We start from the raw sequence: 16977 nt of genomic DNA, 5'->3' as shown, positions 1-16977 counted from the left end.
CAGGCGAGTTTTGCTGAAAACATTTATTACAACAAAAAAGTCCGAGCTACCTGACAGTAAGTTCACAAGCTGGGTTTGCCCCAGGTCAGAGCGGGGGCTGCCCCCTACAGGCTCAGCTCTTGCCTGCAGGGGACCTTTGGCACTCAACTGGCCCAGGCAGAGGACGGATGGATGGCTGTCAGAGGACAGTCAGATGGCTTGTGGAGATGGAGTGCGGAGGGCAGGTGGGGTGCCTCCTCTGGCCTCTGCAAGGTCTAGGGCTGCGCCATGGCGGGGGGCGGGTTCCTGGTCACCCTGTGGCTGATGACGACGCTGCTGTTGGTGACGCGGGGCCCATACCAGCCTGCCCAGAACTGGGTGTCCTTGCCCCCATGCTGAAAGAGGATGTGGCGGACACCTGGAGGGTAATCCGAGAAGGTGTGGGAAACCTGGGGGGAGGGGAGAGAGAGAAATCACTAGGACTGGAGAGGGGCTGAGCTGGAGAAGGGAAGGGTAGAGCCAGGTCCTGCAATAGAGAGCCTCCGGCCCAGAAGGCAGGAGCTCCAGGCAGTGGACTGGGGCATTCCAGGCCCTGCAGCTGCTCCCGATTTCCTGCCATCCTGGCCTTGGGAGAAGCAGGTGGCGAGGGACAAGCAGGTGAGGCCTCACCTCTGTCCACTTGGCATCATTCCACTGGTGGATGGTCACGGGTGGGGGCTCGAAGGAGGCCAGGACGAGGTAGTCGGCTGAGGTCAGCTGTACTCGGATGTGGTAGGTGCAGCCGCAGTCTGCTCTGGCAGCGAACCTGTGGGAGGGCGGGGCTCAGGACTGGGCACCCCAAGACAGAGGCGGCCCTGGAAGCAAGCAGGCAGCAGGCCCATAAATTGGGGCTCCGAGTTTCATTGCCCTGCTCTGCCCATGAGGCCCAGGTGGCTGCAGTGCTCCATGTGCCCGGGGGTATAGACTGCTCTGGACCTCAATGAGCCCATCTGAGAAAAGGGGCAATAACCTTCTTGGGTGTTCCACTGGAGATTTCAACGTAATCTTTTTTTTTTCAACATAACGCTTTTTTCAATCTAAAAAGGGACAGGCTCTTTACAAAGATAAAGGCCTGGGCTGTCAGATGTGTGTCACCTGTACATTTTCATGGAGGTTTGGGAGGGAGGGCCTGTGTGATGGGGGCTGGCACAGAACTCAGCCTCTGGGCAGTTCCACTGCACCTTCTGAAACCTCCGTAGCTCTGCATGCCTCAAACCCCACCCTCCGCCCTCAGAGTGGTGGGCCTGGCTGGCACCGGGGCTCAGCTTCTGCCCTGAGCCAGGCCAGGGCAGAGCCTGTGCCCACCCTACTCTGGGCATGGAGTAGGAGCTTGGGATAGAGTCGTGGGATGAACGGTTAAAGGGGCAGGGGCGGCAGACAGGCAAGGAGGTATGTGAGTATCTGTGAGGTCCAAGGAGGCTAGGTTCTGGTATCTTTTGCTTCCGTGCCTGTTTGTGACAATGCATCTGTAGGCCTTAGTCTCCCCATCTGTAAACTGGGGTTAACATCTGCTGGTGCAGGGTGGTGGTGGTAGTGGGAGGCAGGTGCTCAATGAGTAAGTGCTGGCTCTATCAGCAGGAAGGAGGGCAGCCCATGCCGTAAGATACTGCTGGGTTTCGCGGGCACTCCCTACAGGGGATCTCAGGAAGAGAAGAGGGAGGGCTGCAGAGTGTGGGACTCAGGGAGGGGGGGCCCACTCACCAGTCCTTAACCACGATGTCCGGCCGGAACTTGTCCAGTAGCTCCTCCCAGTAGCCCTCGGCTTTGAGGTCTATCAGCTGGGACTTGAGACACATGCTGGGGAGCAGAGGGAAAGGCATGCATTTGCAGGCATGGCCTGGACCCAGCGGGGTAGTTTCAGGGGCCCAGGAGTCCCCGCTCGATCACTGTGGGCCAGTCACTGCTGCTGTGGACTCTGGCTCCTGCTTCCTGGCAGCCCCGTGGGGAACATGCGGGGAGCCTGACCCACTTGTGTTGGGCTGCATCCATCCCAGTCCTTAGGCCCAGTCTCCCAGCACCCTAAGGAGGGCACCTGTAAACTCAGGTCCCTAGACTGGGGACAGGCTGTACTGCCTCTGACTTAGCCTCCCCACTCAAATGGGCTCCCTGCCTCCTCTAACTGCTCTCCACCCCTGCTGCCTCTTAACGTGGCCACTGAGTTGACTCCTGCTCTAGGTAGCAGTAGACTGTGAGCTGGTTTTGGGAACCCCCTCCCTGGAGCTTCATAGGCAGGCCCTCACTTAGGCCTTTGGATTTGGCAGAAGGTGTCTGGACCCTCCTCCCTCCACACAGCTTCTTGGCTCAGTTTATCTTACTCATAGGACGTGACAAAGTATTTCTTGACTTTGGAGTCAGGAAAGTCTATGCCATGTGCTCCAGGGAGGCTCTCCACCTTCCACTGGTCCCCTCCGTTGGAGTCGATTTTCCAGGATCTCATATCCTCTAGGAAAAACAGAAACCCCAGTGAGATCCCTTGTGTGAATGCTCAGCCTGGCCCCCTCCACTTGATCTTGGGAGGCGGGGCGGGGGTTGGGGAGGCTCAGATCTCAAGGCATGCCCCCCATGCCACTTTGAAGCCACTCTGCAAAGACCCATCCCCCCCTGCTCCACATTCTGACCTGAGCCCATCGCATCAGCTCTGATCCAGGACCCTCCCCTCCCACTTTCCAACTTTGTTTTCTGACTGACTAAATTCCTAATGTGAAGCTGGGGACAAAAAAAAAAAAAAAGAAAAAGTATAAGCAGAAATTCTAAACCAAACTTTCCTCACTTCCATATTGCCGGGGGGGCTCTGGAAAATACCCAAGTTTCAGTTCTCAAACCAGTGAATGATGCAGGGCCCATGAGGGTAATTCTCTTCTGAACGGTTAGTGTGAGTTCATCCCATCTCAGACCACTTTCTGGCAGTCCCCCCAGTGTCGACGTCTGGGAGGTCAGCTATGTAACTGAGATCCGAGGGGGTCTGCTGGTGGGCGGTGGGAACCTGCTGCCCTGGGCAGGAGGGAGGACTGAGGGGCCGGGCACCCTCTGGGTTGGTGCCGTGTAGTAACCCTGTATTTGTGGACAGGTTCCCCACCAGGTTGGCAGAGTAGATTTGGAGGCATAAGGCTATCCTTTCTGTCTCCCCCGAAACAAGTTGATTCCTCTCCAGGCTTTCCAGAACAATCACCAGGGGAGCTTTTCCAAGTCACTCCTTTGTTCCCTCTACTGGGAGCCCACATCTATTCCCCAGGTTCCCTGGGGGCTCCCCAGCAGAGAACCAGAAGAATTCAGAAATCCAGGAGCTGGGCTACTGCCCAGGGCAGGCCCACAGGGAGAGCTGAGCAAGGCTGGGTGGCTGTCTCTGCAGGTTTGGATGAGCCAAGCTGGTGGCCTGGACCTGCTGGGCAACTTCTGAGCAGAATTTGGGGCAGGTCAGGAGACTGAGTGGGGCCTATATGGGGCCTGGCTATTAGTAGTCAGGACCAGACTCCAGAAGCTGGGCAGTTCTAGATCTTTGGGCAAGACACTCATCTTGGGGGGCCTCATACTCCCCACCTATAAAATGGAGCCTACCTTCTTTGGCTAACCTGCGTGACACTTGTGAGAACAGAGAGAGAAAACAAGCATGAAAAAGGTTCTAAGTGTACAGACCAGGCCTCTTGATCAGTTGCTGCTATATCCCAGCAGGAAGCATGATGCCGGATATGAAATGAAGGTGCTAATGAAGGGAGAAAAAATAAACAAACCCTGGCAAATATAAGAGAACATAGGCAAAACTGGAGCCTCAAACCATGTGATTGTAGTCACCTCTCAAATTCCTCATTTTCCTCCTCTGTATCATGAGGTGACAGGAGGCTAATGACTCACCAGGCACAGAGCCAGCTTGCACATAGCCCTTAGATAGCAAAGACTGAACTAGATAAGAAGGGGGGCAGGGCATATGCTCATTCATTCAACCAATGTGTCCTGAGCACTTGCTATGTGGACACGGGGTGCCAAGTGGCAAGATCTGTCAGGCCCCAGGAACTTGAAATTTGTAGCAGAGGAAAAGAAAAAAAAACCCAAGAAACTGAGTAATTCTAGGTTATGACCAGTGCAATGAAGGAAGGAAATGGGGTGATGTGACATGAGGGGGGCACTGTTTTCAGATGCAGGATCAGGGCATATCTCTGAACTGAGATCTGATGGATGAGAAGGACCAAGGAAGCGTGACAGGTTTTGGGGCAGGGGGGTGGGGGGCAGTTAGGGAATAGTCCAGGTAGTGTGGGAACAGCAAGTGCAAAGGTCCTGAGGTTCAGGAAAGGGAGGGAGGCAGCCCCCGCTCACCTTCAGCACACGGGTTGCGCAGCAGGTTCCTGCGGAGACTGCACAGAAAGTAGAAGACCTTCCAGTCAGCCACAGGCTGGTCCCAGTCCTCGGTGACATAGCCCTCCCGCAGGCACTTGCGCTTCCAGAGGGACACGAGGTCAATGAGGTCGCGCCAGAGGCAGCACACCAGGCGGCAGTTCCGCAGCAGCTGGCGGGCGGGCACATGCGTGAACACCTCCAGCAGGATGTTCTCGGGCAGCTGGTTGATGCTGACCAGGGCCATGGCTGCGGGGGATGAGGTGCACACACAGGCCTGTAGGAAGCAACAGTGGTCATGAGCTCCGACCAGGAAGGTGGACCCCACAGATCCCCAGGGACCCGGGCCAGGGAACATCTGAGCCCCCTACTAGTACATGGTGGCCTTCCCAGGTGGCTCAGTGGTAAAGAATCCACCTGCCAATGCAGGAAATGCAGGAGACATGGCTTTGGGTCAGGAAGATCCCCCAGGGATGGAAATGGCAACCCACTCCAATATTCTTGCCTGGGAAATCCTGGGGATGGAGGAGTCTGCTGGGGTACAGTCTATGGGGTTGCAAAGAGTCGGACACGACTGAGCGACTGAGTACACACATTAGTATACAGTGAAGTGAAGTGAAGTCGCTCAGTCGTGTCCGACACTTTGCGACCCCATGGACTGTAGCCTACCAGGATCCTCAGTCCATGGGATTCTCCAGGCAAGAGTACTGGAGTGGGTTGCCATTTCCTTCTCCAGGGATCTTCCCGACCCAGGGATCAAACCCGGGTCTCCCACATTGTAGGCAGATGCTTTTCTATCTGAGCTACCAGGGAAGCCCCTAGTATACAGTAGACCTCCACAATAAAGGGGTCACGTTATGCACGTTTGAAAGAGTGCAATAATAATATTGATAAAGTCTTCAGGGACTAATTTTTTAAGAGGCTCCATCCCCCCATTAAAAATTAATGGCTTAATTTTTAGTTGGTGGGCCTGGTGAACTATAAGATTTTTGCAAAGACCATGCTGATGTCTGTAAGCTGTGCAAAAGCTTGCAGTGATATCATTTTAATGCTGTGAATTCACTGTTAGAACAAAAAATCTTTATCGTATCCACAGACTAACTCACAACTTAAGTGATGGGCTAGCCCCGAGATAACAAACTTCTTCTCCCCAAATTGTTCACTTTAGCTTGGAAAACGAATGTGATAAAATGTCCCCCAGAGGAGGTCCCCCCACCCCCCACACCCCCGACAGTTCTGGCTTAGACTTCAGGTTACTCTTAAATGCCCAGAAACTGAAAAGCAGATTGAGGGTGAAGATGCAAGATTGCTTGTGTTTCAGCTGTGGCCTGCAATGACTATCTGGGAAGATTGTTGTCTAGTTGCTAAGTCATGTCCAGCTCTTTGTGACCCCATGGATTGCAGCACACCAGGATTCCCTGTCCCGGGAAGGTAGTCCCCCCCACCGCCCCAGGTAGTAGCTGTCCTGACCTTAAAAGGGCTGGGAGGACTGAGCTGGTACAAGTAAAGCATTGAGCACAAGGCTGGTTGAGAAGTGCTCCACAGCATCTTGCAACATAGTTGCTTAGTCATGTCTGACTCTTGTGACCCCGTGGACTGTAGCCCACCAGGTTCTTCTGTCCATGGGATTCTCCATGCAAGAATATTGGAGTGGGTAGCCATTTCCTTCTCCAGAGGATCTTTCCGACCCAAGAATTGAACCCAGATCTCCTGCACTGCAGATTCTTTATCAATGAGTCACCAAGGGAAGTCCTGAATTGCACAGGGTTTTGGGAAAATTAGAGTGGTGTCACCACCTTGGCCTGAACCTTGCCTGGGGGGATCCTGGTTATCCAGCTGTCTAAGGGGGTTCCCTCAGCAGGTGGGGGGTGAGGTGGGCCTGTACCCACTATCACTCAGGGCCTTATCTGCTTATGGGTGGGGGAGGGAAGAGTCTCCTCCCACATGTAGGGACACTGGGGAGATTTCTCATTTTCCATGGTGACTTTGGCCAAAAAAGCAGTTGTTAACCTAAAACAATAAAACAGCCAGATATTTTACCAGCAGAAGAGATTTAATTGGGAGTGGCAAAGAACTGCTTCCTTGGTGGCTTGGATGGTAAACAATTTGCCTGCAATGTGGGAGACCCAAGTTTGATCCCTTGGTTGGGAAGATTCCCTGGAGGAGGGCATGGCAACCTACTCCAGTATTCTTGCCTGGAATAGTCCATGGTCAGAGCCTGGTGGGCTACAGTCCATGGAGTCACAAAGAGTCTGACACAACTGAGAGACTAACATTAACACTGGCAAAGAATTGCAATTTGGGACATACCACTTGGGTGAACCACCTGTAAATCTTCTGAAGGAAGGAGAAGGAGAAGGAGAAAGTGAAAGTGAAAGTCCCTCAGTCGTGTCGGACTGTGACCTCATGGACTATACAGTTCATGGAATTCTCCAGGCCAGAATACTGGAGTGGATAGCTGTTCCCTTCTCCAGGGCACCGTCCCAACCCAGAACCCAGATCTCCCGCATTGCAGGTGGATTCTTCACCAGCTGAGCCACAAGGGAAGCCCAAGCAAAGGAGAGGGAATTCTTTTACAGAAGAGATATGGAAATTGGGAGGGATAGTTATAAAGCTTGCTGGAGGAAACTGGGAGTCCCAAATATGGTGACTTTTCAATGACTGAGTTGTGAGAATCTCCCATTGGCTAAGCTGTTGTCAGGAAAGGAGAAAAATTCTCCTCCTGCTGGCGCTAGTAGTGTTACTTCCTGCTGGAGATCTGTATTGATTCTTCCTGTTGGGATGTGTATTGACTGTCAAGTATTCCCCTTTCTGTCCTCCCCAGTCCATTTTAGTAAGGTTTCCCTTGATTAATTTTCACATGTCTCCCTTTGGATCAAGATCTTTCTCCAAGAGCATCCCTGATCAAGACTCAGGGTTTTTTGTTTTTTTAACTAGCGTTCAATCACCTTTTGCCCCTGGATGCCAGGAAGGACCCTTCCTGAGTGTCTTGTCCTATGTCAGAGGGAAAGTGCACATATTGGACACCCACTGTGGTCACATTTAGGTATCAAGGCAGGGTGGGCAGGAGGAGATCTCTCAGGAATTTCCCATCTAAAAGTCTGTATCTTAAAAGAATGAATACAGCAATTTGTTGCTAAGTCGCTTCAGTTGTGTCCAACTCTTGTGAACCTATGGACTGTAGCCCACAAGGCTCCTCTGCCCATGGGATTCTCCTGGCAAGAATACTAGAGTGGGTTGCCCTGCCCTCCTCCAGGGGATCCTCCCCACCCAGGGATTGAACCCGAATCTCTTTTGTCTCCTGCATTGACAGGCAAGTTCTTTACCAAGAGTGCCAAATGGGAAGTAAAGTCATGCTCAAAACTGAAGGAATTAACAAGAACTTTGGAATGATACAGTGTAGGAATAAACATGGAATAATTAGACAGTATTGTTATCTCCAAAGAAACTCTTTGGAATCAGATGTTTCATCAGCGATACAGATTGTAAGCTGCAAATGCAGAGACTGAATTTGGCTAAGAATCCAGGGTCAGTTTTATAGTCTAGATGAAAGACAGCCACATCTGTGAATACTGAACCTTCTAACAGGCCTTGTCTAGACATCTGGGGCAAGCTGCCTCATTGGATGTCATCTGCTTCAATTCCAGGAAATCTTTACCTTCAGGTCACCAGATGGTGTGCAGGTCCAGTCAGGGTCTGGTGCTTTCTTTAGATGTGTTACATGAATCCAAGAGTCTGTTCTCTGGAGTTTGGCAGCACAAGGGGAGGTTAGCAGCAGCTGGGGCCTTTCCAGGGAGGCTGAAGAGAGTCCTTCTTGAGGTGTCTTTTCCAATAGATGAAATCTCTAGGTTGAAAGGTGTGATACTTAAGGTCTTCATCTCCCAAGAGTACACTATGAAGAAGATTTTATAATAAAGGCTTAATTGCTTTCATTAAAAATAACAATGCTCTGGTACAGCAATCTTCTTCATGGTAGCTCAGCTGGTAAAGAATCTGCAGGCAATGCAGGAGACCCTGGTTCAATTTCTGGGTTGGGAAGATCCCCTGAAGAAGGGATAGGCTACCCACTCCAGTATTCTTGGACTTCCCAAGAATACTGGTGGCTCAGATGGTAAAGAAACTGCCTGCAGTGCGGGAGACCTGGGTTTGATCCCTGGGTTGGGAAGATCCCCTCAAGAAGGGCATGGCAACCCACTCCAGTATTCCAGTCGCTGATATAGATAGATTTTTGTTTTTCTGAGCTCCTCGGTTAGCTCAAATGGTAAAGAATCTGCCTTCAATGCAGGAGACCTGCATTCGATCCTTGGGTCGGGAAGATCCCCTGGAGAAGGAAATGGCAACCCACTCCAGTATTCTTGCTTGGAGAATCTCATGGACAGAGGAGCCTAGTGGGCTATAGTTCGTGGGGTCACAAAGAGTCGGACACAACTGAGTGACTAACACACACAATATTAAAATGTATCTCTTTTTATCAGCTGTGGGGACTTCTGTAGTGACTCAGTGGTAAAGAATTTGTCTGCAATGCAGGAGATAAGGAGATGGAGGATTAATCCCTGGGTTGGGAAGATCCCCTGGAGGAGGGAATGGCAACCCACTCCAGGATTCTTGCATGGAAAATCCTAAGGACAGGAGAACCTGGCAGGCTACAGTCCAGAGGATCGCATGTTATCCCAAAGTCATAGGCTGCTCCAAAGGCATACTGACTCTCAGTATAAATATAAGCAGTTTTGCCTTTGCTAAACTTAAAAGCCTCGGTGAGAAACATATAATTTAGTCTGTAGGGTAATTAAGCCATAGGTAAAGATGTTGCAAGGAGATCAAACCAGTCAATCCTAAAGGAAATCAACCCTGAATATTCCCTGGAAGGACTAATGCTGAAGCTCCAATACTTTGGCCACCTAATGCAAAGACCCTGTTGCTGAGAAAGATTGGGGACAGGAGGAAAAGAGGGCGACAGAGGATGAGATGGTTGGATGGGATCACCGACTCAGTGGACATGTGTTTGAGCAAACTCCGGGAGACAGTGAAGGACAGGGAAGCCTGGCATGCTGCAGTCCATGGGGTGGCAAAGAGTCGGACAGGATTTAGCCAGTGAACAAAGAACAAAGGTGTCACTTCAACAATATCAAAAGGAGTTATAATAGCATACACAGCACAGTATTTACCGTTTTCTTCCTTTAAATAAGGACCATCAGTAAACCATGAAAAATCTGCATTGGTTAGAGGCATCTCCTCTAAATCAAAGAGTGACCTGTGAGGGTCAGGCACTGCTGAGGGGTTTCGTGAAGAAGGGAAGAAGAGCAGCTGGGCTGAAATTAGTAAATGTGAAAGGGTTATGTGGGGAGCAGTAAGCAAAAGGATTTCATATGAGATGAGACAACTGACTGAAAACTGTTGAGTGGATGAGAATTCTGGAGGGCTTCCACTACCTGGGGTACAAATGTGGTTGAATGGGATCCCATGGTTATCTCTTCAGTGGCCTTAACCAGAGGGCAGTGGCAGGAATGGCTGAGGCATGGGTGGAGGCGGGGAGGTATTCCTGCACCACAGGGTCCAGCTGTTGGCTACAAAACCCTGCAGGTTGATGATGGTCCCCATGTTTTTGGGTGAGTGCTCTGAGGACAGTCCCTGCCTTCTCATATGCAAAGAGGAAAAAGGGAAGCTGGTGATTAGGATGTTCAAGGGCAGGTGGTCTCATTAAGATTTTCTTTAAGTCTTCAAAGCTGTATCATCTTGACCTCTCCAATTAACGGAATCAACTTTACCAGTTTTTAATAAATCACGTAAGGGCTGAGCCATAGAGAGAAATTTGGAGTCTGATTTCAACAGTAACTAGAGGGCTGGGAAAGCCTCATAACTGGTGCTTAGTTTTTGATCTGGGGAAGTTCAGGATGTCATGGAGCCTGTTGTGCGAGTGTGTTAAGTTGCTTCAGTCTTATCCAACTCTTTGCAATCTTACGGGCTGTAGCCTGCCAGGCTCCTCTGTCCATGGGAAGAATACTGGAGTGGGTTGCCATGCCCTCCTCCAGGGGACCTTCCCAACTCAGGGGTTGAACTTCGCGTCTCTTCCATCTCCTGCATTGGCAGGTGGGTTCTTTACCACCAATGCCACCTGGGAAGCCCGTTATGGAGCCTATCTGGATCCAAACATAGTCCCTGTTCTAAGATCACGTGCTCTAGATATCAAAGCTGAGTTTGAGCAAAGTGCAGTTTTTCTTTGGAGACTTTATGTCTCAAAGCTTTAGCAGGTGGATGCTGTCTTCCTGTGAGGAAGTTTGAGACGGAGAGCACAAGAGCAAGTCATCTATGTATTTTAACAAAGCAAAATCTGTAGAAAACTTTATATCATCTAAATCAGCTTTCAAGATAAGTGAAAAGTAAGGACTTTTTGTGAAATCCTGGGGCATCACTGTACAGGTGTATTGTTGTCCATTCCAGGTGAAGGCAAAAAGATTATTGGTTAATTTGATCAACTGGAGTACTGAAAAATACACTGCATAGATCAGTCGCAGTGAAAAACTTGCTTCCACAGGGAACAGATGTCAGTAGCATGTAGGGGTTAGGAACAGCTGGGTGTTGAGAGATAACAGTGTTTGATGCTTAGAGGTCCTGGACAAACCATCTTCAGCACCTGGGTTTTACCCCTTGGGTAAAATAGAGGAATTACAGGGATTATTGCAATGGATAATGAGACCATGAGCCTTGAAATCTTCTATTATGGGCTTTACACCTTGAAGGGCTTTTTTACTTATAGACTATTGATTAATTCTGGAGAGAGTTTAGAGCAATCTATTTGAATCTTAATGGGAGGTACACTGTGAATTTTGCCAGTATCAGTTTGCGATCTGGCCCTTAAGGAGGGTGGTAGTTGATTCATCAGGGACAAACAATTGGTATTTCCAGAATCAGCCTACATAGTGTCAGACACAGAACAAGTAAAAGATGTCAAAAGGTCTTTTTATTTACCTGGCACTGGCTATTTTGATGGCTATTGTTAAATTCTAGAATTATTTCTTTTTGGGAGGAAGGAATTCTGGTATAATACTCTTCCAAGAAGCCTTAACCTAATAATGAATGGAGTTGGAGGAGCTAAGAGAACGGGTGTGTATCTCTCAAAAGGCCCAAACAAAAGGGAAAAGGCTCGGAGACAGGAGCCTGTTGAGGGTTATTAGAGACCCCCTATCTGAACTGTATTAGTTCTCTGCAGTGGGGCTGAGCACCAAGAGTGTGGCTCTGCTCTCAGTAAGGACAGAAATTCCTTCCTAATCTGGAAAGATGTTTCTTGGAGCTAATGAACAGGGAGGATTGGGAAGAGCCCCTGCAGTTCTCGGAGCCCTTTCCCTGGGCATTAGGAGGACACTGGAAAGGCTGATGAGAGACTTGATGAGAAGATTGAAAACCCCTGAAATGCTTAAATTGGTAAAAATCTTTTTTCTGATACCTTGATTCTCTGCAATACCAGAAACTAGAAGGTTTTGGATCTGTTTAGGGACCTACACTTGCTGGAGCTGAAGATTAAGAATTTTAGAGGTCTTTCTTTCTGGTGGCTCATTTAGGGAGCAAGTAAGCTGACCAAATGAATCTAAGAGTGGACACAGTTTCCGATTCCATCCTCATGCTTTTAACTAAAAGAAAAAGGTCCCAGTTCAGTCCATTAATAAACATAGAAGTAACGGTTACCCAAGGGGACTCAACATCTGAAGGAAGTTGAATATTTCTTTAAAAATAACCTGAAATCATACAAATGCTCAGGGATTGCTTTTTTCCTCCAGAGCACCAGAAATGCTTCTAATGAGCAGTCATTGTTTAAAAACAACTGGGCATATGATGATCTTTTACTTTTATCTAGTTTGTTTCACTTTTTCTATTTCATATTCAGTGTTCCCATTTCAGTTTATGTTCTCCAACTCTTTTTTTTTTGACGTTCTTTCTCAAGCCTTTATCAAGTGTAGTAGAAGACCTTTTGTATACATATACAAATATGAATAATATATATATTTTAGAAAACATGAATTTTTGCCTAACTAAAAAATTTATGACATTTTGATTTCACTTGTTTGACTTAGTATGAATAGAATGCTAGATTTTTAATTAAAAAATAGATATGCAATAAGCAACAAAGGTTTACTGTATAGCATAGTGAACTATAGTCAATATCTTGTAACAACACATGATGGAAAATAATTTCAAAAATAATATAAGTGTATTTGTATAACTGAACCACCTTGTTGTGCACCTGAAACATTGTAAGTCAACTATACGTCAATAAAATACATATATTTAAAAAAATTAACCTTAGGTCAATTAGACTAATCATGAACAGAATCATCATCAGATTTTTGTGTGTAAGGCTGCATTTTGTTCCAATCAACAGGCTTAGGAAAAGCTACTGTCATTGCTCAGTGGAGGTTTTCAATGAGTATTATAGCCTCTTGCCAAAAGGTAGGGGTTTGCTCTACTAAAACCCTTCCAGAATGTTCCCATGGGGAACATCCAGTGTTTACTTGACACTTACCAACAAGCACGTGGACTGATATAAATCTGAGAAACCAGACTTGCAGGTTTGAAAAACTGTATTAAAATCTCCAGCAAACCTATGGGGGAATCCTCAGTTATTTTAGGAAACGCTTTAACTATGGCTCATAATTGGTCCAGGGAACATAGGTAATCTGGGATTTATTTCAATCCTCAGAAGATTAACTTTAAGGAGCATGTTCCAATAGGTTCAGAGTGAGGGAGCATCAGGAAGCCAGCATCCACAGACAAAGAAGAGGGGGTAGATGAAGACCTCAGAAACTGTTTTGTCTTTAATGTTTGCTTCGGTTACTTTGAACAATTTTAAGAAAGTAAATTTGGGGGGTTCAAAAGTTTCCTACATTGGTCACTGATGTTCTAAATTACATCTGTTTCGGTTGGTCCATTTAGTTTAAAATGCTTATAAGGAGAGACAGCAGACTTTTTTTTTTTTTTTTAACATAAAATTGCCTTGGATCCCTGAAAAGGGAAGCACCCTCAAAACATTTTTATATAACCAGGATCCTATTTTTCAGGGCTTTTTTTCTGGAGCAAAAGAATCATTCTTAAACAGTCCCCAGGCCAAATATCAGCACAGTTTCAATAGGAAAAGCCTGGTTCCAAAAGTAGTCGGGCTGGAAGCTAGCACAGTTCCACTAGGAACAGTCTTATTTCAACATGGAGTGAGGCCTAAGAGCTAACCAAGTACTCACAGACAAACAAGGCCTTAATAAAAAATGATGGCGCCTTCAAATTGATTCCAAATAAAGCCTGTATGTTAGTTGCTCAGTTGTGTCTGACTCTGCTACCCCATGGACTGTAGCCCACCACACTCCTCTGTCCATGGGATTTTCCAGGCAGGAATACTGGAGTGGGTTGCCATTTTCTTCTCCAGGGGGTCTTCCTGACCCACGGATCGAACCTGGGTCTCCTGCATTGCAGGCGGATGCTTTACCATCTGAAACTACTAGGGAAGCCCCCAAATAAAGCCTGGAGAGCTTCAAAACGCAGAAAGAGCGGAGCTCGGATCCAGGAGAAAAACTTACCCTCAAACTGCCAGGATGGCAAGAAAGTAATGAGCCCAGTGGATTCTATGAGTTGCGGCACTTGTTTGCTCAGCAGCCTTGGAGTTGTTAGAAGGTCTTCTCTGGATCTCCGTGAAACCTCCGTGGAAACCTCCGTGTAAAGTTAAAACAGTAAAATGGTCGCTTTTTTACTAGCAAAACCGGTTTATTTTGGAGCAGCAAAGAACTGCAATTCAGGCTATGCAACTTCACCAAACCACTTAACAAGTCCTGCTCAGTAAAGAAGGGACTCTTTTCATAGAGGAGAAGGGAAAGTTGGGTGGGCTATTATAAGCAAAAAAATTAACTGGAAGACACTAGGCGTTGGAAGCATAATGGCTTTTCATTGGTTGAGTTGTTAGTCTCTCATTGGCTGAGCTGTTGCCAAAGGAGGAGAAGATCCTTTTTGCTTTCTGTTTGCAGTAGTATTGTCACTTTCACTAGGATAAGTTCTTTTTTGCCTCCTGTTTGCAGTAGTGTTGTCACTTTCTGCCAGAAATTCCCAGTATGCCTCTTGATGCTGGGATTGTACTATCAGTTTCCCTTTATTAATTTTCACACAGTGCACAGTCTTCTCAACACATTCATCTCATAAAAAAAATGAGGGTGGGCACACTGGCACCTGCCCAGGGAGAAGCATTTTACCATTACTAGAGAAATAGATAAACAAATAAGGTACTTGTCCCCGGGTCAAGAAGATACCCTGGAGTAGGAAATGGCAACCTGCTCCAGGATTCTTGCTTGGTAAATCCCATGGACAGGAGCCTGGTGGGCTACAGTCCATGGGGTCGCAAAGAGGTGGCCGTAACTTAGTGACTAAACCACCACCACCACAAGGTACTTGTTAGCTCCTGCAAGGACTCACCTTCTCTCTGCTTCCTCCTCCCTCTGGGAAGCCAGAGTCCTCCTGACCTAGCCCCTGGCCTGCGGGGCCACTCCCTAGACCTCTACCCTGGTTTCCTGGATGCAGGGAGGGAGGTGGGCCCCCGCCTGGACAAAGACTGTTGAAACTCTGGCCTCAAGCCTGGCTCCTACAGTCCCCTGGTCCCTTGGGCTGCTGCTGCTGCTGCTGCTAAGTTGTGTCAGTCGTGTCTGACTCTGTGCGACCCCATAGACAGCAGCCTACCAGGCTCCTCCATCCCTGGGATTCTCCGGGCAAGAACACTGGAGTGGGTTGCCATTTCCTCCTCGAGTGCATGAAAGTGAAAAGCGAAAGTGTAGTCTCTCAGTCGTGTCTGACTCTTTGAGACCCCATGAACTGCAGCACGCCAGGCCTCCCTGTCCATCACCAACTCCCAGAGTTTATCCAAACTCATGTCCACTGAGTTGGTGATGCCATCCAACCATCTCATCCTCTGTCGTCCCCTTCTCTTCCCACCCTCAATCTTTCCCAGCATCAGGGTCTTTTCAAATGAGTCAGCTCTTCGCATCAGGTGGCCAAAGTATTGGAGTTTCAGCTTCAACATCAGTCCTTCCAATGAACACCCAGGACTGATCTCCTTTAAGATGGCCTGGTTGGATCTCCAAGTTAGAGGTGTCTTAACCTGTGGTCCAAAGTCTGGTCCCATGTTACTGGGCTTCCCAGGTGGCTCAGTGAAGAATCTGCCTGCAATGCAGGAGACCCAGGTTCCATTCCTGGGTCGGGAAGATACCTGAAGAAGGAAATGGCAACCCACTCTAGTATTCTTGCCTGGAGAATCCCATGAACAGAGGAGATTGGTGGGCTAAAGTCCGTGGGGTTGCAGAGTTGGACATGACTGAGCGACTAACATCCGGTGGCACTAGCGGTAAAGAACCTGCCTGCCAAAGCAGGACACATAAAAGACGCGGGTTCGATCCCTGGGTGGAGAAGATCCCCTGAGGTAGGGCATGGCAACCCACGTTATTACTGGACCCCATCCCCAAAGCCTGACTGCAGAGAGGGTAGCGGGGTGGGGGGTGGGGGGGGGGTGCGTGGGTGAAGGTCATCCTGGGGCACTCTTAAGTGGAAACGTCTACATCAGCGCTACGAAGCAGCCTCTCGCACCTACTGGGCTTCCTGCGTACCAGTCCAGAAGCCACGCACTAGCCTTTTCTCCATAGACTCTCCTAAGAACCCCTTGAGACCCTGTTACTAAGCCCATTTTCGAAAGCGAAAGCTGAGGCTTGGGTAAGTTTGGCTCCCTCCCAGGCCCCGCGGGAGTGACGATGCCCGGAGTCCCTAGACTGTCTCCTAGCCAGGGCGCTGGTCTGGAGGTGAGGCGGGAGTGGCCCCGGAAGCCGAGGATGCTCCGGGACAGCCAGGCCCGGAGGCGAGGGATTCCGCGCCGCGGCGACTAGACCCCGGCGATGGGCTCCGCCCCCGCCACGCCCCTACCACGCCCGGAAGCGGCTCCCTCCGTCCCTCTCCGCCTGCCGTGGGTGCCGGCCCGCTAGTGACGGTGTCCTCGGGCTCGGTCAACGTTGGGAGACCCGGAGACCCGCAGTGCCTGACATCCAAGCCCCCTCCCACGCCTGTCGCCCCCCTACCCGTCCCCCGGCTGGGCTGAGACCTGGTCGCGGGGCGGCGTGCTCCGCGGGACCGGAGCTGAGGATCGGCCTGGAACCTGCGGCCTCTTAGGCGCCGCGCGCTCTCGCCCCGCCCCGCGCCTGCGTCACGCGCCGCGCTCCGGCCGCGTCCCTCTGGGCCGCTCCTGAGACCTAGCCAACTCAACGCCCGAACCCCTTCACCCACCGTGTGCCAGGGATTCTGGGGTTCTCAGGGCCGGGGCCGCGTCGGGGGAGCTCCAGACCTCAAGCGTTCCCTTCTAGGCGGCGGGCGGCTCAGCGGCGGGGGCCAACCTTCTCTCCTTCCGGGGAAGCCGGAGCCGCCTCCTGATCCAGCTCCTCCCCTCTGGGGCCACTCCTTAGACATCTACCCGGGATCCCTGGACCCCCGGAGCGAAGTGGGTCTGGAGGGAGACTGCTGAAACTCTGGCCTTGCGCTTGGCTCCTACCATCTCTCGGGCAGCCCTCAATTAACTCAAAGGTAAAATCCGCTCTGTGTTTTTTTGTTAGGATTAAGTTAATTCCTTCC

General features: G+C 49.6%; 1 protein-coding gene across 8 annotated transcripts; it reads right to left on the bottom strand.

Annotated features, from left to right (window-relative positions):
• Positions 1-8: 8 nt before the first annotated feature.
• Positions 9-16916, bottom strand: FBXO6 (F-box protein 6). Of its 8 annotated transcripts, none has more exons than XM_020892668.2 (8): positions 16636-16916; positions 13905-14544; positions 8003-8236; positions 4327-4621; positions 2334-2460; positions 1720-1815; positions 649-784; positions 9-428 (listed from the first exon to the last, which is right to left on the bottom strand). In XM_020892668.2, exons 4-8 carry the CDS (start codon positions 4589-4591, stop codon positions 255-257), a joined length of 798 nt encoding a protein of 265 aa, XP_020748327.2. In that variant the 5' UTR covers positions 4592-4621; positions 8003-8236; positions 13905-14544; positions 16636-16916; the 3' UTR covers positions 9-254. The 8 variants fall into 8 exon arrangements, with proteins under 8 accessions (XP_020748327.2, XP_020748626.2, XP_020748552.2 ...); XM_020892967.2 differs by having other exon boundaries at positions 13905-14034; XM_020892893.2 differs by lacking the exon at positions 16636-16916 and adding an exon at positions 16431-16596 and having other exon boundaries at positions 13905-14034.
• Positions 16917-16977: the final 61 nt, after the last annotated feature.

The sequence above is a fragment of the Odocoileus virginianus genome, chromosome 11, assembly GCF_023699985.2.
Source record: "Odocoileus virginianus isolate 20LAN1187 ecotype Illinois chromosome 11, Ovbor_1.2, whole genome shotgun sequence".
Classification (NCBI taxonomy): domain Eukaryota; kingdom Metazoa; phylum Chordata; class Mammalia; order Artiodactyla; family Cervidae; genus Odocoileus; species Odocoileus virginianus.
The sequence above is the reverse complement of the archived record's forward strand: the minus strand, read 5'-3'. Positions and strand labels throughout refer to the sequence as shown.